Source organism: Peromyscus eremicus, chromosome 19 (genome assembly GCF_949786415.1).
Source record: "Peromyscus eremicus chromosome 19, PerEre_H2_v1, whole genome shotgun sequence".
Lineage (NCBI taxonomy): Eukaryota > Metazoa > Chordata > Mammalia > Rodentia > Cricetidae > Peromyscus > Peromyscus eremicus.
In genome coordinates this window covers 45,074,128-45,087,144 of record NC_081435.1, presented here as the reverse complement: position 1 = coordinate 45,087,144, position 13,017 = coordinate 45,074,128, and the positions used below count along the sequence as shown (strand labels likewise).

The following is a 13,017-nucleotide window of genomic DNA, read 5'->3' as shown; positions in this document are numbered from 1 at the left end:
GGGCAATTAAGAACAGGATCCTTATCAGGGTCCTAAGTTCAGTTCTCCACACCCATGACTGGTGACTCACTACTACCTGTAACTCCAGCTACAGAGGAGCCAATACCCTCTGCTTGCACATGTAGTCACAGGTACACACACACACACACACACACACACACACACACACACACACACATCAGAGCTGGGATCCCGTTCCAATCCTATCAGCCATCTGGAGTCATCTTCCCCTAACTACCTGAATTCCTTTCTCAACTGAGTTCCCGGCCTCAGAGCCCCTGAGAAAGTCAACAAAGCCTTTTCTTGAACTTACAATTACTTCTTCGTTTCTTTGCTCCTTCTCTATGGCTTCTCAGAGAAGTTTCTGGAAGAGGAGTCTATACTCAGTCATCCTTTCATGTTCTATGGTGATCTGCTCTCTGTTCCTGGCACAGCTTTTAACCCTCCCTGCCCCTGTCCTTTCAGAATCCTCCCTACTTTGCCCAACCCCAATTATCTTTCCTTGATCTTTTATTTTACCTTTCTCCCAAGCTATGATGTCTGTGAGATCAGTAATCATTCATCATTATTTTTTGTTATCCCCAGCATCCAATACAATGCTCTGCACACTGTAATCATTCAGAGTAAGTCCTCAAAACGAACACATGAATGACCTTCTCAGAACCATACAATTCATTCAGTCTCATAATTTCAGCCACATGCCAAGTATAATGGAGATTAACAATATTAATAACACCTGGATCCTGCCTCCAGAAGTTACCACCCAGTGGGAGGGGCAGAGGAACAGAGGATTGATGCTTAGACAGATAGATAGATGGGGGAAGGAAAGAGGAGAGGGAAGGTGGAAGCAGGTAAAACAGATTAGTGTCACTCAGTCATAGAGGCAGGAGGTACACATTCGGATGCCAATAAAAGAGAAATATGTGAGGGCTTTTTCAAAAAAATCATTTTAATCAAGTTTTAAAAGAAGCAGTATGTCAAATAAATCATGATTTCATTCAGAGTGAACCAACTTTGCACAGTCCTCTGCCTTGCATGTATTGGGGGCACACTGACTGCATCTCAGAGGTGAAGCCCTCCTTCTGCTGACACGGTAAACAGTCCTATCTTGTCAGGGACAAGGACAGAATCTCTATCTGATCTGAAGCAAAGGGGTGAAAACCTCCCATTTGAAAATGTCAGTCTCCTAGTTTCCTATGTCTTTGGGGAAGAAAGAAAAAAGATAGCTGCGTGTGATCGTTATCAGTTTATTGTCCCCTGATCCTAATTATCAAAGGGGAACTGGATTGCTGCTGGACATGGAGTCTGCACGGCAGTTTCCCTGGGTGGAACACAGGGAATGAGCAGAGCGTATCTCACGCACCCATGCCTGGTGGTACAGAAATATACCACTCTATTTATATATAAATACAGAATAATGTATATATATTATATTCATTAGGGTATATATAAATATAGGGTGATAGAAAATGGCATCAGCCGGGCGGTGGTGGCGCACGCCTTTAATCCCAGCACTCGGGAGGCAGAGCCAGGCGGATCTCTGTGAGTTCGAGGCCAGCCTGGGCTACCAAGTGAGTTCCAGGAAAGGCACAAAGCTACACAGAGAAACCCTGTCTCGAAAAACCAAAAAAAAAAAAAAAAGGCATCAACCAAATGGAGAGTCGGGAACAAAAGGGAACATAACCCTCTCAGCAATGAAGTCTTGAACCATTCTTCCAGGGAACAAACCTCAAGCAGCTGAGGTTCTGGGTGAGAGAGACAGAAATAAAGAACAGGAAGGGAAGACACCGTGACTGGGGCTCTGCGGCCAATGGCTGAGAAAAGACACGTAGCAGCTTTCGGTATTACTCTGCTTCCGTATCCCTGTCCGTGTGTTCCTTTTTAAGCTACCCATTATTATTTTATTTTTAAGTACAAAGTGTCGCAAATTAACTGTCGTATTTAGGGGATGCTCCTCAGAACGGTGACTAACTTTAGAAAGGTATCGAACAAGCAGCAATGGATACAACACTCTCCTTCTTGGGAGAAGGAAGTGGAAACATTCTCGTTTGTGAAATGGGGGCTCTGTCAAATTAGAAGGGGGGACAGAATCGTCGTGTGGCTGTGGAGGAATTCAAGTGTGAAGAAAAGGGAATACAGTAGCTGAGCAAACCAAGGAGCTACCAATGCCCCACCTCCCCGTTTAAAATGTATCTCTCACTGGCTGTTCCACAGAAATGTGCGTGAGTCTTTTAACTACTTTTCCTTTGTTCTCTGGTTGAATATCAAGCATTTTCAGTAGAGGGCACTGGAGAGACACTGGAGAAGGGAAGGAAGTTTGACTCTCGGCCCCAGGGTGTGGACCCAGCTGACCCCGCCCCCCATGGCTTCTCTAGTACCAGCAGCTCCTTCAGAGTCCTGGGGGCTTCGGCAGCAATAAGCTCTTGTAGCATGGGCAGCTTCCCTGGCATCCTTCTCCCCTTTGTAACAGAATGGTGTTAAGACACTGCTCAGTGCACAGGCTAGAGTACTACAGGGCAGATTTCTAGAAAGTTCTGCCAGAACAGTACCGTCATCGCTTTCCCCCGGCCACTCTGTGAGTTGTGGTTGTGCCTCTCCTACAGTGTCCAGTGCACACGGCTCTGGGACTTCTTCGGGGACTTTTTTTTTGTCTCAGTCCTGGGGGAGTGGCTGTTGTCATGTGCTGTTTCTATATTCTTCGCACTTCAACTTGCCTATAGTCAACCCCTCACCACCCCAACCACCCGTTCTACTCATTCATTCTTTCTATGCTCTGGTGAAACTTTCCCCTTTTGACCCACTCCATGGCCCCAAAGCAGTGAACACGCCCAGCAGTGAACACGCCCAGCAGTGAGCACTCCCAGCAGTGAGCACTCCCAGCAGTGAGCACTCCTAGCAATGAGCACTCCCGGCACTCAGATCTTGGCTTCTAAATATCATTCGACACTAAAGTAAACCAGACTCCTTTGAGAAATTCTCCATTCGAGGGCTAAGGAAGGAAAAGCACAAGATACATCTGGAGTATTTTATCATACCAGAAAGTAAGGGAATGCTCAAAAATCAAAAGGGTGGGCCATATCTAAAAGATAAATTTGGCTACAGTATCCATATTGAAGTAATTATGTAAGTTCTCCCTCATGGATCTTCGTGTCGGCCTTAACCCAGAGGGGAGGCTAGGATTAGGTACTGGCTTCCAAGGCAATGCCAGGGAGGACAACAACTGTGTGAAGAAACCAACTGCTGGCCTCCTGGGGGAGAGCCTGCCCGTTCCTGCTGATGTGAGGAGAGCAAGCTGACTCCGAAGTCTGTGTGTGATAACACACCAGGGACATAGACCGGGGCCTGGGCAGCCTGTGGGATCCTCGCTGTCCTTCTCTAGACAAACAAGGAAAGACCAAGAAGTCCACACAGACAGAAGAGAGCGGGAAGACAACAGAGTACAGTGTGGCGCCCAGAGCATCTGGAGCAGAACGAGGAGAAAAATCCATCACTATCACACACTGATACCCTTTTCTAATTTTTCCTGAGACCCATGGGAGATGAGATTGACAAGGGACATCCGGGATTTGCTTGATACCAATGTTCTAATGTCCATCTCTCAGTCCTGCCAAACTCACCGGGTACTTAAGGGGCTAAGGACAGAGGATTCCGAGAGTGCACCCATGAGAAGTCTCCAGGTATCTTGGCCACTTTCCTTCAAATCTCAAATTGTTCCAGAAGCAAAGATTCACTAAAAATAACTAGGATGCTTTTGGCCTTCTGATTGGCCCTTAGCTGGTACAAAATGTCATCCCAATCATTTTGAGCAATCGTGGTATGGATCCACCACAGGAATGCTTAAACACAGCTATAGCCAGAGTGAAGGGAAAACAGGAAACTTTGGAAACTTTTTAACTCTGGAAGACTAGTACATGCATTCTGTTTCCAGAATTATCTGTCCAAGACTAGACAAACACATTTCCTGAGATGAAACCCAGGTAGCAGTTTTGGCCTTTGTGTGCTGCTCAGGTCGTAACAGCATTCTATCCTGTGCTTTTGGGTATTTATTTTAAAGATTTATTTGTGTGCATGAGTGCATGTGTGTGTGCATAATTGTGTGTGTGTGTGCACACGTTCCTGCATGCATGAATGTGTGTGTGTGTGTGTGTGTGTGTGTGTATGTGTGTCTCTGTCTATGTGTCTCTGGGTTTGTGCATTTGAGTGCAGGTACCCATGGAGGCCACAAGAGGGCATCAGATCCCCTGGAGCTGTAGTTACAGGTAGTTGTGAAATGGGTTCTGGGAACCAAACTCCTGCCTTCTGGCAGAGCAGCATGTGCTCTTAGCCTCTTTATGGTGTGGGTTTAGTAAGTGTCAGGAATGTTATTCTTGGAACATCTTTAAAGACTTCAGATATCTGTTCACATGTATTTCTTACACAGCTCAAATGTGAATTGCAGAGAATAAACTAAAAGTTGCTTAATTATCATATTCTATTATTGTTAGAACGTACAATCTCAGAATACTGGACTCTTCATTGAAGTCAGAAAGCTCTAACGTAGAGAGCAACCCTTTATTTCTCAAAGGCTCAAATCAGCTTTAGAGTTTGAAGTCCTTATGGGCTTTTGTTTTGTGCACAAATGCCCTTTAGTCTGAGCCCTGAACTTGAGGTAGTCTCCAAATTTTAGGAGACCAAGTATGAATACAGCTGAAGTCATTTCACAGCCTCTTGCCCTGGAATGAGTAAGAAATCCATTTTCAAATAAAGAATACATCCATTTTCCCCTTTCCCACTTTACAATAATATTTTTTTTTCAAAATGTCTAGGTTTTAAAGTTGGAAAAGTTAATGAAAGCAGTGTCGTATTTGTGGCCAGTCAGCCAGGAAAATGAACACAAGCCAAATCCCACATCCCAAACATTCTGCTTCAATAGCATGTGAACAGAATGCCCAACTCACTCCCTGCTCTCAAACAGAAATGAAACAAGACTCTGAAATACAGTTACCCACCGGAATAGAGCTGCCTAACAGAAACAGACACACACACACATTCACATCTGCCCTCACACTCATACACACACACATTCACATCTGCCTTCACACTCATACACACATACACAAACACACACATTCACATCTGCCCTCATACTCATACACACATACGCACACACACATTCTCATGCCCTTACACTCATGCACACACATACAAACACATTCACATATGCCCTCACGCTCATACACACACACACACACACACACACGTTCACATATGCCCTCACACTCATGCACATACACACATTCACATATGCCCTCACACTCATACACACACATACACACATTCACATATGCCCTCATACTCATATACACACTCACATTCACATATGCCCTCACACTCATATACACACACATACACACATTCACATATGCACTTATACTCTCATACAGACACACATTCAAATATATGCTCACACTCATACACATATACACATTCACATATGCCCTCACATTCATACACACACACAGATTCACATATACCCTCACACTCATATACACACACTTCCACACACATTCACATATGCCCTCACACACACACACATTCACATATGTTCTCACACTCTCATACATACACAATACACTGACACACATCCACCTTTGCCCTCACACTCTCATATACACACACTCACACACATTCACATATACCCTCACACATATACACATACATACACATGTGCCCTCACACACACATTCACATATGTTCTCACACTCTCATACACACACACTAACACACATCCACCATTGCCCTTACATCCTCATACACACACACACACACACACACACACACACACGCACATGCTCTCACACTCTCACAAACACACACACTCACATATGCTCTCATACTCTCTCTCTCACACACACACACCTCACAGTCCCTATCAGTTACAATAAGGAGGCTCTTCCTACTGAGTGTTCTGTGCACAAAGGCCTTCCCAGGAGATGTGGCTTCAGGGGCAGCACAGAAATACTTAGTGTAATAGTGTAAAGGTGTTCTTAGCAAAATAAGAAAGAATCTTCACAATTCCAAAGAAAACAAGTAAAAGCCTTAGAAGCCAGCTTATCTGGGCAACTTAAAATTCCTTCAGACCAGTCTCAAAAATGCAGTTGGTAGCAACAGAGACTCTTTGGGTTGTCAGAGGAACTGGCTCAATTTTGGAAAACAATTATTTCTCTTGTATGAGTTTAATGATTTATTCATTGCAATATAGTATTGTATTTCCATTTCCTCTCATATTTTTTAAGGTCATAAAGAAAAAGGCACAATTTTGCATGCAGCAACAAGTTGCGTGAACCCTGAAATTTTAGCTGCAAAATGTGTGAAAGTAACTGTATCCTACGACATTCCAACTTTATGATACTGAAGATGGGGGCCTTGAGTGACGCCTTCTTAGAATCCAGAAGACATCGTTTTAGAATTGTAACTCTCTCATAACAAAGACAGTCATACGGTATGTTGTAACACTGTTAAACACGCATCAAAATGTTCATGAATTTTTATTACAGATTTATCTCCCCAAAGTTATCTCAGCATGCACTCATCATTTTCATCTCAGAGTTCAGAGGCAAATGGACATGTTAGGATCACACCATTCTATTTCTGAATTAAATTCAACGTGTGACACATTTTAATCACCAAGAAAGTAGCTTACCTAATTAAGTTAGAAATAGAAGTTAGACCATCACGGCTATGTTACCGCAGTGGCCTTCCCTCAGTGGGAAACTAAACTCCGGCTCCTACTCTGATACTGACAGAGGTGTGGGTAGCAGATTGCCCAACTCTCCTTTCCGAGAACTTTTCTTTCTACTCACTTAACATCAGTGCTTTCGGCAACACAGCCATGGGTTTAGGAGGAACAGTTTGAATGAGTTAGATTTGCAATCCACTCCACCCTCTGCTTGGGATGAAGACAGAAACTTTGGCTCAGAGGAACCCATAGACAAGGGGCCCCACGACAACCCCCGGAGACAGACAATAGCAGATGGGACTTACCACTGGAGCAGTTGGTCCCACCCCAGCCAGGCTCACACTGACAGGTGTTTGGAGCAATGCAGCGGCCATGGACACATTTATCAGCACAGTGAGCTGTCAGAGAGAAAAAAAAATCAATCAAACCAAGAAAGTTGGCACAAGAAAAAAAACAACAACAACACAGCTGTTGTACTCCCCAGGCTCACATGTCACCTAAAAACAACACGCATGCCTCATAACTGTCTTCAATCCTTTCCTCGGCCCTTTCAGAGTCGACTGTAGAGCCCAACAATCCCCCTCTTATTTTGATATCTCCAAGTAAATTCCTCCATTTCTACTGTTTAATTCTACTTCACACTAAATTAGGGAAGCGATGTCAAGGAGAATTGTCTAATCCATACTTTAAGAGCTGTGGCAATGGGTCCCAAATACATCTTCTTTGTGCTGGGAAGAGTATATGTGCAGAAACAAACCACAAAGCAAGATATGAGTATTCCACAGTGACAGCATAGACCAAGAGGTCATTTCCTGTGTATGATATATTCACCAGAAACAATGATCACCTTTCTTCATGAATGCATTCATGTTCTGACACAGCAGAGTCAAAGATACATTGTGCTGGACCTCAGTGCTTCATACGCACATTATGTATTCTCTAAAATACCCAGATATGTAAAATATTGTGAGAGCTAACTGAAAGAGCTTGGAGTTACAACATTTTACTTAAGGATGGAGTAAAGTACCTTGACTTAGATGTGTTTTTTTAAATCTGTGCTTATTATTAAAGTAAAGCATATTAACTTCCCAACCTCATAAAATATTAGTACATAAGTAAGCCTCACCTCCAGTTGTACACACTAGCAGCATTTTTTGGTGGTTGTTTCAGTATTTTTTTATTTTTTATACTGTGTGTTTTTTCTTCATAAAAAATAGAACCATAGTAATTTTTAAATTGCTTTTCCACCCAACATGAGAAGCACGTCATTAAATATTCTTTTATGTACTTTATTTACCATTATTGGTATAATGTATCTATAGTGTATATGTATAAATACATATGAATAATTATGAATCTGTAATAGATGACCATTATGAATATATAAGACTCACAATGATGGTCATTTGGAAAGTCTTGACCTTAGACATGAAGAGACTCCGGAGAAGTTATTTGGGATGAAGAGAAAGCAAACACCAGTGATCAAACCAAAAATCAGTGGGAATGAGTTTTGTTTGTTGCAGGATCGGGAACAGCAGGGCAGATGAGAGAGACTTTGAACCAAGCTGAAATGTAGGCACCTCACTCAGAACTAGCAAGGAAAAGTCCAAATGAAGTTCAAACCTATAAACAGAGGACCACAGAAGGACTTACTACCACCAGAGTACGTTTTAACATGTTAGTGACTTAGTAGCTGGGACACCAGGCCTGTTGAGAATGAGATTCTGATCTATGATACAGTTTCCTGACACGAGAATTCCAAGGAAGCACTTGGTAATTCTGTAAATATTGACTTAGAATATTACACCTTTAATTGTGATAAAAAGCAGAAACCACCCCTAGCTTATGAATATACCAGCCCCACAATATGTCACTTACACTGTCACGTTAAGTCAATGTGTGCTGACCTCAATCTCCTTCTATTTCTGTGCACGTGCATGACCTCACAGGTGGCATTCATTTGTAAGGCCACATAGCTCTCTCTTGTTATCTGTTTAAATGTAGGTATGGACATACTTGAAGCCAACGACTTGTCATATTCAAACACACAAGATTCAGTGAAATGCAACAGGAGGTGAGATGAGAATGAAGATCGAGCTCTCTATTGCACACACTGTGTCATAGGGCAGCATGTCCAGAGGACTGTCACTTTCTGAGAGCGCTGGTACCCGTCATAAGCATGCCACCATGAGAGGGCTTTGTCTTACCTTCCTCATGGACTGATGGCATTTAGGTTCCAAGCACATGGCTGCTTAGCAATTTTTCCTCCTTCAGGGTACTAAAGCTATTTAAAATGATGTGTTTATATCTTGAGACATTTTAGAAAGTAGATGCTATTTACTTTTAAGGTGAAACAGGGCTTCTTTGTTAAAAATGAAGAAAAAGAATGATCCTGTGGTGGCAATTTTAAACTCTGGATTATTTTAAGAAATCTCTTGAGCTAACATTACATCCAAGTCTAAAACAAAACGTAGATGGATTATTGATATAGAAACCAATTCATCTGAAAGCTAATTAGGAGTGGGTGTGGAGGGGTGGGGTCTTAATTAAAACTCAATCTAATGGAATCACCTTTGAGTATTGCCTCCTGAAATAATGATCCAAGTGACGAAAATAATGGTCTAGAGTCCGTTCCATGTGTAGAAGCCTCACACAGTATTCGACTCTGTCATCCAAATTCCTTCTCTTCTGTGTGCTCTTTCCCAACATCTCTGACTCTCCAAATCCAATAATAGCCATGTGCAAGTGCTCACAGATGGTCAGGGGCAAAGGGAAGCAGTGGGGCTGCTACAAAATGCACAAGATGCTCTGTGACCTAGGATGCCACAGCCTACAGAGACACTAAGTATGATAGCTTGTGATGCAGTGACAGCAACTGACTCTGGGTAATCAGCTGAACCTGTCCTCAGTTTCCCCAGGCAGCTTTAGCTGTCACCCACTCTAGGTGCTGAGTGTACAGGACTAACCCCACAGGGGAAACCAAGTAGATTCAAGATGTGAATTAGCCGTGCATATCCTGCCAAAGGGGTCTAGCTGGGAAGAAAGGGAAGAGCATTCAGTTTAGCAAGTGTTCAATGATTTGGGTCTCAAGCATAGGCAGAAAGAATCATTACAATGTCTCACCCACAGGAACAGGAAGTCTTTATTATTTATCCATGCCCTTTCTTCTTATCTTTAAAGGGGTAGTTAACTAAGAAAGCATGGAGTTAGTGGGACAACTCAGTGAATGAAATGTTTGTAAGCATGAGGACCTGATTTCAACCTACAGAATCCAAGTTAGAAGACAAAGATGATGATGTGATGAAGACAATGGTGGATGAGGACTCAATAAAGATGAAGGAGAAGAAGAGTAAGGGGAGAGGAAGAGGAGGAGGAGGAGGAGGAGGAGGAGGAGGAGGAGGAGGAGGAGGAGGAGGAGAAGAAGAAGAAGAAGAAGAAGAAGAAGAAGAAGAAGAAGAAGAAGAAGAAGAAGAAGAAGAAACAATGGCACTCACTTGCTAACTTGTAATCCTGGCAATGGGGAGATAGGAAAATGCAGATCCCTGGGGCTTGCTGACCAGCCAGTCTAGCTGAATCAGTGGGCTTCAGGCCAATAAAGACCCTGCTTCAAAAAACAAGGTGGATGGCTCCTGAGGAATGACATCTAAGGTTGTCCTGTGGCCTCTGCACTCACATTGTACACAAGCGCAAACACACACACACACACACACACACACACACACACAGAGAGAGAGAGAGAGAGAGAGAGAGAGAGAGAGAGAGAGAGAGAGAGAGAGAGAACCCTAGCACAAACTTTCTATGCAACATGATTTTTTTTCTCGTCCCTTTAAAAGGAAATAATTAAGTACATGTTCTATGTTTTTAGCAGCTTTTCTCTGAGGCCAGATAGAAGCAGAACCTCTACCCACAATCTGGACCCAGCTGGAGGGACAGTAGGCTGCAGGGCTCAGCCAAGGCCACTTCTCCCCCAGGAGTGGAGGGGCAAGAAACACAGACAAGACAAACAGGCCGAGTCTTTGAAGTGGGAGCTGTGGACAGCCTGTCTGTTGGTGGACAGGTGAAGACTGACATGATGACCCTGGAATCTTCTAATTAGGGTCCTGTTTCAGCCTCAGTTCCTAAATCCATTTAAATCCCATCACTAATGCCACGGGCCTCATTCCTTTCCCTTGTAAATGCTGAGTGACATTAGCTGTAATGTAATTTCTCTTTTTCCCCATGCATTTCCCTGTGGATTGACTCTTAGGGATGGAGAAAAGGTGACAGACAGGAAGAGTGGGCAGACTAAAGATGCCTGCACAGCCCAAATACGTCCGTACAAGCAAGGCATCTATTGCTCTAAAGGCAATGATGCAATCAACTCATTTAAATTAAGAAAACGTATCTCTTAAAAATGACTGCCCATCGTTTACCATCTTTGCGTCCCTTTCCTTTCTGCAAACAAACTCTGAAGAGCGGGATACCATGTAATGTTCGGAATCAGGAAAACAGAATGGATCTGCAAACAAGGAACTCAGTCTGGAGGGGAAGGAGCCACGGAAGTATGAGTAGGAGACTGTGAGGGGATATTGGATCACTTATTCATATGAAATATCCAAATAGGATACTCCATACAAAAAAATGCAGGCCGGGCGATGGTGGCACACGCCTTTAATCCCAGTACTCAGGAGGTAGAGCCAGGCAGATCTCTGTGAGTTCGAGGCCAGCCTGGTCTACAGAGTGAGATCCAGGACAGGCACCAAAACTACACGGAGAAACCCTGTCTCGAAAAGCCAATTTAAAAAAAAAAACCCAAAAAATACATTAATGAGTGACATAATGCAGGTTTTTTGAGATGAAGAAAACATTTAAAATTTGGTCTCGTGATTTTGTACAACTCTGAATATACTAAAACTAGACTGAATGGCATAATTTAACTATAAATTATACAGTAATGTGAATTATATCTCCAAAGGTTATCATAAAAAAATACTATGGGAACTAGGGGACGGTTTTAATTAATTCCAGTTGGGGTTAGATCAAGGAAGATCTCATGACAGAGAAGATATCTGAGCTAATGAAGTGGACACTTCTAGAATAGCTACACGCAGAAGTGGCCTGAAGTAGCTGCCTCACAGTACCCCACCCTCCTACCCCATCCCACAGCCACATAACTTACTCCATAGCCACCAAAAGACTTTATGCATAGTGGTCCTAGATGGATAGCCATCGTGGAGAAGGCAAGAGCACATAGGCAACTAGAACTCTGGATGCAATAAATATAATGAGGAAACATATGCAAAATTCCTCTCTGTCCATTCTTACAGGGTCTTCGTGTCTCTTAATGGCAGATACAGAGTTATTGCTAACAGTGTGTTCTGCAGACATTGATAATTAATGCCCCCTTCTCTTTTATTAGCAGAGTCCCAGTCATGCCAGACACACTAGAGTGACCACCACATTTCTCAGCTTTCTTTCTAGAATGATGTGCCCATGTGGAAAACAAGGCAAACAGACTCAGTGGTCAGTCCAGTTCCCCTCCTCCCTGAAACCTTGAGTGACAAATAGCAGGATTTTCAGAATGTAGATGACAATCCTAGGAAAAGAAGCAAGTGGACCATGGGACTCTTTACTCTGAATTCTTCCCACAGATGAATGAACACCATCAGCCACATGCAAGACTCTTACAAACCCTAGTTGCTTGGGTTTCTGTTATACATCTGTTTTCTTCTCAACATCATTCCAAACTAGTGCATTGGCCCTTTCAGAGATCTGCCAGGTGAGTGTTACAAAGTGGCTATATTAGCAGAGTGAATTGAAGGCCCATTTCTGTTAGAAAGATATGCAAGGGCTCTGAGTTTCTCCTAGACTTTGAGGCAAATGGATCATACGAGCCTATATAGGCTGATCAAATGCTGTGAGGAAAATTAAAAACAGTGCCACAAAGTACATGCCCTGCCCTCTCTCTAAAGTATAACTTTGGAGTATAAGAAGAGTTAAATAATGTGGATGCTGTCATCCTTAAAACAAACAAAACAGCAAAACTGTTATAGTTAATAAACCAACAAAAAAGAGGGTAGACTAGTGGAAAGTATCCAACAAAAAAGAAGATGAAGCTGAGAACAGAGGACGGGTGGAACGCAGAAAGCAAACCTAATAACCTCAGTAATTACATCAAGTGAAATGGCCGAAACATCTCACTTAACAGGCTGAAGCTTTTAAAAAAGCAAGAAACTATTGTGTTTATAAAAATTACATGTGAAATGTAATAACAAAACACATGAAATATAAAATAGTTTAGAACGACACACTAACTCTCT

The 13,017-nt window shown here is 42.8% G+C and overlaps 1 protein-coding gene across 1 annotated transcript in view; it reads right to left on the bottom strand.

Moving 5' to 3' along the window:
* The window catches only part of Megf10 (multiple EGF like domains 10), a 110,718-nt gene that overhangs the window by 71,345 nt on the left and 26,356 nt on the right, over positions 1 to 13,017 (bottom strand). The window contains exon 4 of the mRNA XM_059245951.1: positions 7,024 to 7,116. Within this exon, the coding sequence (XP_059101934.1) occupies positions 7,024 to 7,116 (93 nt within the window). The remainder of the gene's footprint in view (positions 1 to 7,023; positions 7,117 to 13,017) is intronic.